The sequence below is a fragment of the Botryllus schlosseri genome, chromosome 2 (assembly GCF_051294905.1).
Source record: "Botryllus schlosseri isolate E-star chromosome 2, Bs_hap1, whole genome shotgun sequence".
NCBI classification, from domain to species: Eukaryota; Metazoa; Chordata; class Ascidiacea; order Stolidobranchia; family Styelidae; genus Botryllus; species Botryllus schlosseri.
Genome location: NC_137237.1, coordinates 33303497 through 33319616, shown reverse-complemented (window position 1 = coordinate 33319616; position 16120 = coordinate 33303497). Strand labels below are relative to the sequence as shown.

General features: G+C 38.8%; 2 protein-coding genes across 3 annotated transcripts in view; one reads left to right on the top strand and one right to left on the bottom strand.

The window, feature by feature from the left end:
- The window catches only part of LOC145434472 (sarcoplasmic/endoplasmic reticulum calcium ATPase 1-like), a 402254-nt gene that overhangs the window by 277653 nt on the left and 108481 nt on the right, over nt 1-16120 (top strand). The window lies entirely within an intron of this gene.
- Nucleotides 1-16120, bottom strand: part of LOC145434471 (paladin-like) — a 78677-nt gene that overhangs the window by 44352 nt on the left and 18205 nt on the right. The window contains exons 3-7 of the mRNA XM_080311827.1: nt 8390-8503; nt 6290-6400; nt 4174-4350; nt 3136-3300; nt 721-881 (exon numbers count right to left, since the gene is read on the bottom strand). Of these exons, the coding sequence (XP_080167953.1) occupies nt 721-881; nt 3136-3300; nt 4174-4350; nt 6290-6400; nt 8390-8503 (728 nt within the window). The remainder of the gene's footprint in view (nt 1-720; nt 882-3135; nt 3301-4173; nt 4351-6289; nt 6401-8389; nt 8504-16120) is intronic.

Below are 16120 nucleotides of genomic sequence, written 5' to 3'. Positions count from 1 at the left end.
AGAAATCTTAGTAAGCAGAGCGTTCTTTTGAATTATACACACGCCACTGGTAATATATGAGGAATGCTTCAAGTTCAGTTCAAGTACACTCCCAATATCCATTATAAACCACTGTATTGATCTTATTCTTATTTGTTCGCATCGTCGATTCCTTTGGGACTCCATTACATTGTTGACAAGAATATAACTGAAGTCATTACCACAGCAACAGCACCGAAGGGGTGATACTAAGATTAACCATGTGCAGCGTAAGCGAAACATCATTAATATTTCAGTTGTTTTCCGGGGCTTCGTGTTCGTACGCGATGTATAGCCAATGAACTTTAATTTTCTTTGTTGCATCCTATATATCAGGATGCAGTACATAATAGAAACATTATAAACATTGGTTGCCAACCAAAAATTGGGTCGCGCAAAGGATTTGGTGGACGCAGGCGCGATTCATCATAAATTCATGCAATCATCCTTGACTTAATCTGGTAATAAACAGACACATCGCTGTTAACAATGGCTAATGGTTCTACGGACTAGGGAATTGACAAATTGACCGGTCATGATGAAAAGGTATGGTGGTATTCCAAAATTACTCTCTACTTGACAAAAATGTGAAAGGACATCAGGTTCAGAAATTGTCGAATTAGAAGTCTACAAAGCACCATTAGAGCACATAGTGCATGTAGTTGAAGCGTATATTACAGATGCGGCGTCGTACGGATTTACCTGAAATTGGTATGGTCGGATTGCACCTTCGAAAACAGCTGCCGTGACGTGACAAGATCTTCCATCGTGCTGATCTGATACATGTGAGGTTCGTCGGGCGACGCGTCGAGGACGTTGTAGAAATAAAATAAACCCCCGTTCATGCGAGCGATATTCAAAGCCTGTGCCGCAGAACAAACATTGAGGTATCCGCGATGTGTTTCCAGGGGCGGTCAAGATAGTGAACGCTGAGACGTTGAGACGACAGAAGTATAAGTATTGTCGTCAAGTCGTACTCAATTACATGTCGAAATAGAAAAGAGGGTCTGAAGAGCACTCAAGTAAGTATTGTCAAAGGAAAATGGATTTATTAACGACCGAAGCATGGGTCGCGACGGACATAAATTTCGGTCGCGACCGCATCAGAGCGATCTTCAAAGATGTATGTAATATTTGCCGAATTTCTTGCAACGTAAAAATGTGTTCGCGTTTCGCGCGATCTTCTGTAGATAGTCTGCCCATACCCAAAGTCACACTATTGAGTATTATAGTCAATAAATGAGACAAGCAGATCTGTGGTTACGACAATATGGCTTGATCATGAAAATGTGCGAATCTTTATAAATTGTTTTGAGGTTATGAGAAGATTTGTTCCACATTGGCTTTTCTGTAAAGCTTTAACATGCGCGGTTAATACTCGGCTAGGGTAGGGAGAGGGAAAGAGCGGGGCCGTAACTTCCGATAAACCTTCGATATTGATATGTCCGGTCGTGGAAATGGTTGGCACCTAATCTGTTCTTGTAATCTGAGGCCCGCCGTACAAATGCGGCCCGCAATGAAAACAATGCACCCCGTAATTTGAAGTCGTAGCATACTATCATTAAAAAATAAATTATTTCGATGCGTGAATCACGAGATGCCAATAAAACTTAAATTTCGGTCGCGGTCTAAAGATTTTTAGATCAGCTGCTATAAGCAAACGAAATTTTCGAAATATATATTCAGTTATCGCGATGCAGGGGATATGTAGCCGAGTTGTTATGACACCTTTACTCTAAATATATAAGCACTAGATTAAGGAGTATAACTCCGGAAAACTTACTCGAGTAATTCGAATATGCATGAGTTATTCGTTACTGACCACATCTAAGTGCTCAGTAGATTTATCCGTAGCACTAAACTGAGAGTATGGGCATAGGACGCATCGGTTCTGAACTTCGCAAGGATGTGAGGTCTGTTTGGATTTAGACGTTGAGACATGAGTTTGCTCTGTGTCGTATATGATTCGCAAATAACGAATGATGCAGCTAGGGAGAGCTATAGTGTCCATCTAATACTACAATACCGTGGTGATATTCGCGCCGAGAAAATCAGAAATAACTCTGAATTATTCATTATAGATTTCAAATGATTTTACACTACATCAAAAGGTCTGCTTGAAGAACTGATGGGTGTTGTAGATTGAGATGACGCTGTCGGATGCAAAAATATTAGCTTCATACGATACATGGCTTTATGTTGATGAGACTCCTATAGAAAACTTCATCACGATGACATCAATTTTGGAGTCAACCTCGATTGGGCTTGACCTGGAACTAATTAGTACGCTTATCTTCATCTTAGTTTGGTGGTTGTTGTTGAGTGTGCTTGCTAGGCGATTACTGCGAATACAGGGATTTTTTTCGCCACATCCAACAGAATAGTTTCAACGGAGGCTTCGTATTTTATTTGAACATAAATGATCAAGTTGCAGCGTTATCACATTGTGATTACTAATTTGGGAGGGATATTATGGATCGCAAATTCGAAATCATTCCGAGTCAGGCATTTATAGGATCGAATACAGTCTCTCAAATATCAAGTCCGATGATTAGTTGGTCCGAAGCGAATCAACAGAATTAGTCACATTCCAAGTACTTAGTATTTGCCCATTACGCCAGTGGTACTCAAAGTAGGGTGATTTTGATAAACAAGAGGGTGAAATAGCAAAGGGGTGATTTGGGGGCGGTAGGATGGAAAAAATGTCACAAAGTCCAGTGAGACATATTTAATGAAAAGGCTGAAAAATACACGTGAAAACGGCGTTAAAATGTCAGCTCAACCGAAAGTAGACATGGAAACCGGTTTTCCGAGCACCTACTAGGATAAAGACTTATTTTCTTACTCAATTCACCAGCGATCAGATTTAGGTGAATAAATTTTCCGTTTGTATGTCCTCTTTTCGGATGCGTAAATATGGGAGCGAAAAAGGCTGGGAACCACTGCAATAGGCTAAACGATTTTGATTTACACCCTCCAAAAAGATGTTACCACATAGCGACTAGATTCCGGCGTCGATATTGCAGTCCGATTGAAATCGGCCATGATTGGTTTTATCAGACTATTAACACTATTTGATGCCTTGCCGCTCCAATACGTTAAACATATCGCAGATACCTGTAACTGCATCTCCCTCTCAGCGTCGAGAAGAGCCGTTTCGCTAGTGAAGAAACACGGTGCCTCACCCCGGCGCTTGGGAATGTACGCGGAGTATGGAATGAAATCTCCGCTGCGACGTAAAAACAGAGTCGGTAGCGCACGAACGTTGACGTAGTAAACGAACTGAAACGAGGCATGACGTAATGATGTTATGTTTCATGCTCATTGACGCGAATCAACTACGAGGAAACGCCTGTGAACTGCCCAGCCCACCGTAGTCCGATTGAAGAATTCAAAGTTTTACGGGTGGAATGACGTTCAACAAGTCATCCACAACGGTGATGACTGTTATTGGCACATACATTGAGATAATTAAATTATGATTTGCATACCAGATATTGACGCAACAGTATTATTCGACTAGGTCGCATTTAGGTCCACCCAGATGAATCCTGAGCATAGCGGCAATATTGACAAGGGCAAGAATCGTTATCCTATGTCCAATTGTCCAAGGTTATGGATAATTTTAGCGATCCTTGCAATGAAATTAGAATCTTAGCACCGCACCGGGTCACAGCAGGTCTCCTCCAGTGGAAATTTGCAAACAGCTAGTCAAACCTAAAATTTTATCAGAGACCTAAACGGAACAGGATATTTTGTCGCAATATTGTAGTTTTGTGAGATTTTAGACGCTACGAGAATATGTTGGACTAAATTTATTCATTGTTAAGTTTCTATTAGTATAATTCGATATTGAAGTTTGAAAAATACTTGTCGAACAATTGCGATAGGGTCGATAAGAAGCGTGAATGTTCTCTAAACCTATGACCCTAGGTCATGGGCGGCCATCATACGTCCCACGGGCAGGTTTCTACGCTTTCAACTTAAAGTTTACATTAAATACGAGTATACGACATATTCTTTGTATAGGTGGATAAATAATGCGTATACGCGATTAATGTATCAATTCAGGAATCCGGCCCGCCAAACACTTCATTTTCCCATATCAAGCCCGCTGAACGGAGACATTGCATGCCCCTGTCCTATAGGACAAACCTCGTGTTTCTCGAGTAGCTCGACGGAAAATTTCTCCAGTCCGTTCATAGTAGGTTGGCCTATCGCGTAAATGGTCGGCTTCACGTTGACTGCGTGGAGGTTGGGAACTCCGTGTTCCTCGATGGTGTTGTGTCTGTCGATACCGACGAAACTGTCTTTCAGCAGGAAGAATTTGTCCTGATTTTAAACGAATCGTATTTTTAACTTGTATAAAACAAACTTCCTGTAGCTCCGAGTATGCTGTACAGCAGGGATGGTGTGAACGTGAGGTTCGCGTTCGCGTTCTGTGTGTGAACCTTAGAAATTTAGAGATTCACGTTCACAAACGAACCTTGATAGGTTCTGCACTGTGAACCTTTTTCATATATTACAGTTTTCACTTCATTATAATATCTTTGGTTGAAATTTATTGCATTTTAACTGCGGGCCACTGTATGTATGGCTCTAGCAGCATAATATATCAACACTAAAATGAACATGCACCTTGGTAATCTCAAAAACTTTACTTGTTTTGTTACAAAATATTACTCGAAATATCCGGCTTTCCGTTTGTGAATATTTAGTGACTCTATGCTGTGAGCTTGACCCGCAATCACACAAAATCAATAGCGAAATACACTGCATGTAGGTAGTCAGCGAATGATGCTTATTAAACCAATCAATGAAATTGATATCGTTGTCTGATGTAAAAAATCTAGCACGCATACGGGGTCAATCTCGACTTCGTATGTTTATTGTATCATAAAACCAAATCCGTGCGATTGGGGTGTTGGCTATACTGTTGTATAACTTGCTAATGTCGGTAGCAAGTATAGAAAGCCATTTTACACTCTGCTGAATATCAACGTAGCAATACTCGGACGCCGAATACATTGTCCTGTCTGGCCTAGACCGTTAAGGCCTAAGCTTATATTCCTTTGCATTGCAGGTAGGTCTACTCATCGAAATTGTTGGCAAATCTACGGAAGATAGTGATTTTATGAGATTGTTATGTCATTTGATTGCCCCAGTTGATACAATTGGCGACGTTTAAAACGTCAATCGTACTTATGCATTGTGGCATTATGTGGTCCGAGTTGTCGCTAGGTATCGTGCACATTAATATAGGCTATCATTTCACTGAAATGTATGGTTGGAATTAGCAAAATGACGTCACGTGACGTCATGAGGTTCACGTTCGCGTTCACACAGAACCTTTCAAAAAGGTTCGCGTTCACACGAACCTGAACCTTTCAGAGGTTCACACCATCCCTGTTGTACAGTGTACTACTGTACGTACATGCTCAAACGTCAGAAACTTGTTTGACCACATAAAAACAGGATACGGAATACGATTCCGTACTTCAGGGTCGGGCAACATACGGCCCGCGACTGGATTTTGAGCGGCCGCAGAGCTACCCTGAAAGTGGAATCCTAATCTGAAAGTATTGAAAAAATTTGAGCCACAGAATGAATCCAAGTTTGCCAAACTGAGAATGATGGTCATGAAACTGTGTTCTGTTCGGGTCTACATATAGATTGCGAGCAAACATATAACTGATGTACACGTGCAGTGTTGACTAAGGGTTTCTACATCTGACATGCAGCCAGAGTTCAAAGAACTTGTTGACAATTTTGACCACAGATGTCTGATTTACCTCAACAGCTATTAATTTAAATACTGTTTTGGATATATGCTTTGAATTTGACGTTTACATTAAATACGAAGGTGGATAAATACGCGAATAATGTATCGATTCTGTAACCCGGCTCGCCAAGTATTTCATTTCCCATATCCGGCCCGACGACCGGAAAAGTTACCCGCCCTTGATTTAGTTGGTATAGTCGTGAAAGATGGTTACGTAAGACCATAATCCACCAATCGCCATCCAGCCTACTCCAGCACAATTTGAAATCAAGTCAACTGAACCGCTACATTTTGTGGTTGAATAAGAACCGCATGCTTCCAACAGAGACAGTAATTGGTTCAGATATTGCAGTAATAGGCGATGCAATCAGAACGGCTTAGTGGTAATCGATACATTATGCAGTCTCCTTACTATATAGCAAGACCTAATATGTCAATCGTTTCTAGAAATCACGAATTATGGCCGCGAGAGATTGAAAGCAATGTTACCATGAGCAGATCGTGAGCCGTGTAATGAGAATGCAATTGACCGCTTTCGTTCCGTCTGTTGTTCGTCATTTGATATTCTTCGGCACAGTTCCGTATAATGACGGGCGCAACCTATGGTAGAAATTGCATCACTCGAACCTACGCTCGCGTCATACAATTAGTAAGGATTGTATTTCTATCAAGACCATGATCTGGATTGTAAATAGGTGCTGTCGCATTGACCATATAGCTGACTCAATTTATTGGACGGTGGGAAAGGCCACAAGCATGGACGCAACCAGATGACATTTGTTGTTTATGATATTTATGGTGTTTCGACTACATAGGTCATTTTATACATGGCCGATATTCTTTGTGAAGATTCGGTATTTACCGACTTGTAGCACTTCCAGGCTTTCATAAGACACCGCTTACACGGATGAGGTGGCGAGGAGGGGCCTGGATAAACCTTCAACACTCAGGTAGGAATTCTGAAGTCGACCTCGGTCAGACTCGAACCCATTGGTGTTGTAGCTGTAGTCCTACATCAGCAGTTCATCACTACCGCGAAGTCGCAGATTCATTATTGTGACAACGTGAGGATGAATGACTCCGCAACGAATAAGATTAAAAGTGTCTACTTTGTCTTCTTCGGATATTTACATTCAAAGCAAGAGGTATACCATGGCGAAGATCATTGTTCATTTACGTTTGGTGCTACCTAGGGTTGCATTTAAAATAAAAATCAATTTAAAACAAACATGTTTAAAACTAGGCCCTTATTTGAAACATGTTTTTTATTGTTTTTTTTTATTTTTATTAAGCCATGACGTCACGAAAATTCAATTGTGACGTCATAGTGGATTGACATTGACAATTGAAATAATAGGGTAAATACAGCTCCTTCGACGAAATATCTGTACTGTTGCTGTTGAACCGACTATTTTGAGGGTTCTAACCATCCCATATCGATATACGTCGGCTGCATCGGGTGTTAATTGTCCTTAGGCTTATACAACATGTTTTGTCGAGTGTATTTACCAAATTATGGCATAATTTTACAACTTAAAAAAAAACACAAATTTTTTTAAGCCCCATGTTTTAAACAAAGTGTTTTCAAATATCGTTTGTTTTAAATGCAACCCTTGTGCTACCACTGGAATGTATGAAGCACAACTAATCAGATGTGATCAAAATAGTAAGCGTAAAAGTAGAATTGAAGTAGATTCACGCCGTAAATTTGTGCTTAAATGGAAGTATAGAAGAACCTATTTTTAAGACATGTCAAAACCCCTTGAAGGGGCTGTAGAAAATGGAAGTTTCTGAAGAATACTCAAGTAAGTATATTCAACAAGTAGATTTGGCTCAGATGTCGACTACTTCTTGTGGGTAATCGCAGGTGATTAGTTTCAATTTTGGAAGATGTATCTTCACGAATATTGCTAAGTGACCAATGTCACTACAAATAGGATATGTATATATATATAGTTATTGTGACTCCACGGCTATTTAACGCTGTTTTAGCGAAAATTCCATTCATAAAAAGGATGAAAATTGATTCCAAAATTATTTTCTACTTTTTTATAAATCTGAATGACAAAAATATGTAGTTTTGCCTAAACAACTGTGAAGTAGGAGTTAAAGTAGTTTTAAAATATAAACACGTGAGTGGAATCAAAATCTATTTGAGTACCCCGAAAAAGTACACCAACTTCATTATATACCATCTCCGCATCTAATAGATAAATAGGCTACATGATAAATATTCGTGAGCGATACATCATTAAAATCGGGTTACACGCTAATTAGAAAAAGAGAGCTTCAATTATACATGCATGTAAAGAATTTGCAACATTTATCCTTTTATTACCCTCAACAGTGTGAATGTATATGCGTTGTAAATCCTTGACTAATTTGGCTGTGGTTTCGCTGTGGTTTGACATCGACTTATAGTTACACGGCAGCACAGAATTTATGCAATTGCACTTCATGTTACAATTCGTCTCCGTGAGTAGATTTAGACGACACGTGACGACCCCAACGTTGGCTACTACTGGCTGTAGATGGGTTCTAGAATTCTAACGTAAATTACGCGTCAACACAAATACCGATCGTACTAACCTTGTTGCCTATAACAGTGTAGTTGTTATGCATAGCGAAGTCTTCCAGGCTGAACTCTCGAAATAAGTCGGTTGTGGATTCTCTCGCTGTTGCACTTGGGAAGCTCCGAGAAAACTGCATCAAAAAGCGTCCGTTCGGTCGAGTGTGACCATGACCAATTGACCATGCAATTGACTTTCGTATACGTCATTATTAAACCAGCGTGTACTCAAAGGTGGTGTGGACACTTGGAAAATCACGTGACTGTCACGCCCATATACCTTTGACGACTTAGTTAATGTCGATCAGTCTGCAACAGTAATTAAAGGCAAAGTCGCTATTGCTCTTCGTTGATTTTAACTATGTTCCATATCGAGTTGGGCGACATAATTTCGTCTGGTATATTTTGATGCTGTCATCTTGCGCTGTACCAAGTTTCAAGACTACGGCTTTATGACTAGCGTCGTAATTTCGGTGTCGAAGTCGAGTATCGAGTAAATCAGCGCGCACCGATATATTGTCGATTTTGATAACGGAATTACTATGCTAATCATTGACTGACGATACTAAAACCTACTGCGAAGCTGCATAACACAGCCAAGATATACCATGCCAAATTTCGTCATCCATCTCGGTATGAAACAATTTCAAAATTCACATATACCAATATCAAATTTTGCGGAAATTCATTTATGCGGTAGGCGCAATGCCAAATCAGCACACGCAGACCCTGGATACTCGAATTTGATAACGTACTTACTACTGTAATTATAGAGTCACACCCTTGAAACAGTGTTAGATTCCTTCATCAAGATATACAATACGAAATTTTATTATCCATAGCCGTATAAAATACATTTAAATTGTACACATACCAATATTGGCTTTTGCAATAAAATCTGCTATTCGGCAGGCTGAATGCCAAATCAGCGCCACCCTGATATACGCGACTTTGAAAACGAAATTGCTACCGTAATAATTGAGTCACAGCCTTAAAACTCGATACAGTGCTAGATGTCTCCATCAGAATATATAATACGATATTTTGTTATTCACCCAGGAATAAAACACATTCAAAGCCTACATATAGCATTACAGCAATTTCGGCTTTTGTGAAAAATCTGTCATGCAGTAGGCAAGATGGCAGGTCAGCGATGTACTTGATATACTCGACTATGATAACGAAATTACTATCCTGATCACCGAGTCACACCCTCAAAAATTGGTTCAGTGTAAGATGCAATCATTTGACCTTCAGCCAACCGCATAACTGATTTTTCAAGAAAAACAGTATTAGTATGTGTAGATTTTGATTGTGTCCTATACGGCGAGGGATAACAAAATTTCGTACTACATATCTTCATGATGGCATCTAACACTGTACGAAGTTCTAAAGCTGTGACCCAATAATTGCAGTAGTAAGTACGTTATCAAAGTCGAGTATCAAGGGTCCACGTGAGTAGTATAGTAGATCGCTCGTGACCTGCAATGGTGTCTTATGGGCCCGCTGGTGAGGTGCCGCGAAACTCGTGTTGGTGATGGCACCCTTTTGACCCCTCCTTCCGCTGGTGAGGTGCCATGTGTTCTTATGGGATCTCTGATGATGGTACCCTTTCGGGTATAGGCTTCGTCGGTGATGTGCCGCGAAAACTCGTGTTGGTGATGGTACCCTTTCAGACCACCTATCGCTCATGATGTGCCATAGTTTCTTACGGGATCTCTGGTGATGTGCTATTGGTTCTTATGGGATCTCTGGTGATGTGTCATTGTTTCTTATGGGATCTCTGGTGAAGTGGTGTTGAATATCAAGTATAGTAAACAGTGACGCCATTACCTAACGTGTATATTCAAAATTATTAAATATGACCGATTCGAGTTAATCCCAACGTTTACGGTGAGTGCGACTTCAATATATCGTTATTCTTATGGGTGCGGCGGTGATTCGCCTGTCGTGCATATAGGATCTCTGATGACGCCACCCTTTCAGGTATACGTTGTGTTGACATGTCGTACTTTCAACAAAAAAGACGTGAAAATAGTTTGCTAAATCTAGGAATTACTCACATGGTAATGTTTGAGTAATTAGATTACCCCAGAGCCGGCGTAGACGGTGATTCGAATACCAACAATAGCCGCGTTCACATATTAACACTCCAAATAGGTGTGAAATAGTTTGCAAACCCTGCGATCGCTGACAAGATAATGTCTCGGACATAGCCATCTTTCGCGGCTTTGTGTTACAGGCATACCGATCGCTCACGTGGTGAAAATTTAGTAAGCAGTTTGTCACAGAACTCGATTTCACTCGTAAGATTTAATAAGTAACGAATGACAGAACCACCAGTGTCGGTAACTTGAATTGCGACAAATTGTCATTTATTTCTACTCTAACCCTAATCCTTTGTGAAGTGTACGCTTATTCAAAAAGGTGTGAAATAATTTTAAAATCCTAGGACCGCTCACAGGGTAATGCTTCAGACATAGCGATCGCTCATGATTTGGTGTTACAGACATACCGATCGCTCACAAGGTAATATTTCCGCAATAAGTTTGTCACAGAGACGGTGATTCGTAAACCAACAATTTGACACTTTCTGGTGGTCGCTATATGTTTTGACACTTTGGAACGTGGTTGACTTTAGTTGTATGATAAGAATAATGCGAATATTCAAGCAATGTGTCAATTTGTCAACTTGAAATGAAATTTACTACACAGCTCAAGTTGATTCGTATCTGAATGTGTTAATTCGGTACAATTCTAATTATTTCGAGAAATCCATTTACCGCGATCTGTTGATTCGAACGTAACCTGAATATTACTGACTCCAACTTCAATCGCGTCGAATTATTCACACATTCCACGCCGCTGTTTCACACCTATAGAATCAATACCAACTAACTAAACAAGAATCAAGAAATCTCAAGTATACACATATAATAATTGTATTTATTTCTGAGAAATCAAACGCCTAACAAAAACACGCAACTTATCATTTGGCCAACTCTAGCATTACCAAAAAATCTAGGTATTGTTGATTGAAAACCCTTGAGTCCTTATTATCAAAAATGTTATAGTGTGGCGTCGGAATCCATTCGCGAGATGTTCTATAGGTAAATTGAGGTAATCCAAAATGAAATATCTCGACTTTGACATAGTCTAAATTGAAATAAATTGACAAACATGACTACCAACTTTCCCGCAGCTCCATTTCAATATTATACGCACATTGATTTGAAACAAGTAATGATACCTTACAACTCTATTCGCGATCCGGCTTTTCGTTTGTCAAAGCGACATTTTAACATCTTACCATACTCAAAAGAATTATTCACAACATCACCAAGTGTTAAAAATCTAGTTTTCACTTACTTGATTATATCACTGCAACTCACAAATTTGAATTAATTCATTCTGGTTGTATTCGTATGATCGGTCTTTTTTTTTATTCAATTGTAAAGGTCGTTACTGTTCTGAAGACAAAGTAAGCTATTTACTAATCGACACATATACGACTTGACATAAACATATTGTATTTTGAGTATACGAGATTTGAATGTCTGAATAATAACCGAGAAATAATTTATCACAATAAAATCCGTACATTACAGCGTAAAAGATGTTGGAATGTCAGCAACTCTGTACGGTCAACCCGATCAACTCGTCATGATCATTCCTGAAATCGACACAAACACGACCACTGACTTGAGTTAACCACAAAACAGCATCAAGTTTTAAATCCACTTGTAGCTTACGGCTTATTCGAATGCTGGTTATGTTTTGTTGTAATTGAGTGTACGGAAATAGTATTACATCTCGACATCTTACCATCTTACCATATTCAAAGAGTCAACCACGAAAACATTGCCAAGTAAATCCGTTTGTAACTTACCCAACCAACTCAACAGTATCCTTATGAAAAGTAGACAAGACTACGCGAGTAATCACCACAATCCGAAATCCATAGCAAGTTCAGTTGTATTCATAGTCCGCCAACTCGTATTTTTTTATTCAGCTGTAAAAGTCGTTACTATTCTGTAACCTAAAGTAATTACTACTCGGCGCGCACAACTTGAGATTAACATAATATGTTTGAGTATACGAGGTTTGAAAGTTTGACCAACGTAGTTGAGAATTCATTTCTTACAAACGAACGCAGGCGTTATATTGAAAATTATAATGATGTAAACATAAGGTTCGACACATTGATTTGACATATGAGATTTTGTAATGCTCGACCATGACTTGATTATTAAATTATTTTGAATCGCCTGAAATAATTGTCGTCATCTAACCAGACTACTGAAAGTCGTTGCCATCACAAAAACAATTTGCATGACGTTTATTAAATGTGTCCTATAGTTAGAATTATTTGTAAAATACACACACAATCAGAGAAATTGAAAATCTTCCTAATTTCATTCGTCAAAGTAAATGTCATCACAATACTCAGTCACTAAAAGACCTTACTTGTACGGGATTGAAGCACCGATAATTAACTAGCTAAACCGAACTCCAAAGAAATTTTACTCACTCGACGGATATGAAACAGCGTCGCTTAATCGGTCTATATCGTTTTTCTAAATGCAAATCATATCCACCCAGCAGAAAACAATTTTCACTCGCTTGGTAATGAAACCGAAGTCTCCATTTGATATTTTATTTTTGGTCAAATACTTTGCAATGAACACATTTGAGTGGCTGAGCTTTACATCATCAAGCTGTCATCTGTAAATCAAGATTACATCCAACTTGTAACTGTATCGTTTAACTACCAGGTTGCATCAGTTTGCTATTTTTGTCATTCAGTGACTGCTGAACATACCAAACGATACACATTCACTTACGAAATACTGTGTTGATCGTAATTTGCATCATCGTGATAATCGCAGTACATTTGTTTCGAGTTCATAACAACCGACTACTTCTCTATGACATGACGAATTTTTGAAAAGTTAAGCTTAGAAGATTGGTGCATCTCGCGAAAAATAATATACCACTCATATTGATACTGTTACTCCATTGACCGGTATTTTCAAACGAGTCGATTTTCAACCGTGCAAAATTTATTACTTGAGTTGTCCCGCTTACTATATTTAAATGTAAACTCACCCGTCTTTCAACAACAAACAATGATAAAAAAGTACACAAGCAAACACAACAAGTTTTACTTTTGTTGGACACTAATTATTATTCCACGCATCTCATTTCACACTAAGTGTATATGAAAGATATTCATGGTACACGAATATATTCGCTCATGCTACGAACATACGCAATGATTGGTGACGCTTTCACACTATTTCAATTTAGTGTAACAAAAACAACAACAACAATTTTCACTCTCTTGACTTATGAAAACAACAGACGAACCTTCATTCAATATTTTGTTTTTGTCAACTAGTTACTTCTTCATGAGACCCCCACTACTCTTACAAAAGTACGAAAGATATTTACATCACACAAAGTAATCAACTTTACTCGATATTCCCACATTACGAAACTAAAGAATGGTTGGTTTGGCTCTACAAACTGTTTCGTTACCTCAAGACCTTTATTGTCTGAATGGTTGTTCATGTGTCTTAAGAACCGAATAGTTCAACACAGCACTAGTATTAACAGAAACACCAGAGTTGTTTACACAAAAGTTGTATGTGTGCAGTATACAAATATCATGTGTAAGTCCAGCACAATTGTGGTATCCATACGAGTTAAGTTAACACAATTTACGACACCGAGGTCGCCTCATCTTTCGTAAGACAACAAACCAAGGCTTCAGGATATGTCCATGTCATAACAATAAATCAGCTACGCCAACAACAGAGTACATATGTTTTCTAGTTACGGTGCTTACATCTTACACTCAAATCGACCTACTTTGCTAACGAAAAGTGCTGAGTCATCACATGATTGTCCTCACAACAATACAACTAAAACATATTATCATACAAAATGATCGTTATAGTTTGCACACCAATGGTACATCGTACAAGTAACAAGTCTCGAGGATTGAGTTATTGAAAAAACGTTAAAGTGTTTCTACGTCAAGTCGTTATGTTGACGAAAGCGTATATTGTAATATCATGATCGATTTGCATTCGTTGGTCACAAACTGTTACTACTCTAAATAATTCTTTTTCACTCAAAGCCTACTTGTCACCATTCGTTTTCATCAAGTACGAGCTCAAGAAACTTACTACGACATGAATTTTTATTTTTATGTTGTGTAAATAGGTAATAATTTTAGTAACACTATATCAACATCATCGAGTTGCGCGAATAGATTTACATGTGGTCTTGTGGTTTTAATCGAAGCATACAGCACGGTCTAATGTAGAGTCATCTCTATTGTACAGCAAGCCGGTAATCGAAATGCATGAATTAGCATTTGAACAACGATCTTGTTTCGTCCTACCAAAAATAGTTTTACTGTCGCGATACTCTGCACAAGACGTGTAAATCCTTTTCACATTCGTAATAGTATACCAACGGATACCGGCGACAACGTTTAACAATACCAACGACACTAAACATACGATACCTACCAAAGTAAAATTACCATTTTCACCTAGAGGTCGGTCGTTACCCGAGTAGAAATACCATTGTCCTTTGGAGATTTATCGTTTACCCAGTGTAACAAACCCCTTTTCCTTTGGAAATATATTTTTTCTCTGGGTAACAAACCTTTTTCACTTGGAAATATATTTTTTCTCTGGGTAACAAACCTTTTTCACTTGGAAATATATTTTTTCTCTGGTTAACAAACCTTTTTCACTTGGAAATATATTTTTTCTCTGGTTAACAAACCTTTTTCACTTGGAAATATATTTTTTCTCTGGGTAACAAACCTTTTTCACTTGGAAATATATTTTTTCCCCGGGTAACAAACCTTTTTCCCTGAGCAACAAACCATTTTCACTTGGTGGTCCGTCGTTTACCCGAGTAAAAATATCATTTTCTTTTGGAGATCCGGCGTTTACCCAGTGTAACAATACATTTTCACTTGGAAAAATACTTTTACCTAGAGTAACTAATCATTTTCTCCTGGGTAGCAAACCCTTTTCGTCTGGAAACTATCATTTACCTGAGTACCAATACCGTTTTCACTTGGAAATCTATCTTTTCCCTGGGTAACAATACCATTTTCGTTTGGAAAACTGACAACCACACCGGTCAATTTGATATTTTTTGTATATTGTTACAACAGACAGCGACAAAATATACACCAACAACGACTCCGATACATTTGTCTAATCAAATATTCACTTGCTCTGATGCATCCCATCAAAATCATTGGTTACTCACATACAATAACAATGTGCTGTTGTACATCGACATGTATGTTTCGGAATTGGTGAATAAAGGGGTTTCCGATATGTCCGTGATGTCCGGGTTCGTGCTTTGGATTTTCCAGAGTCAAAATGTCTGAATAAAACACCTCCTCGACTTTGGTAACTGGTTGATACACGGATAATGGTGTTTGGAAAACGGATGAATTTATGTTCCCCATCGCGCTGACAACATCGGGTTACTTGTGAGTTTCCTCGGGTCTGTTTACTATATTGTGTCTTTACTGGTCAATACATGTCGCTCCAGTCAGCTGAAACCGGATCACTAATATGAGAAAGTATGTGGACCGGATCCGGATATTCACTCATGACCCAACGACCGATATTCAAGTAAACATGTTACAGACCGTGTTTTGTCTCCATGAAAAATACCTATGCATACACCATCACATCAAGTACGTCACG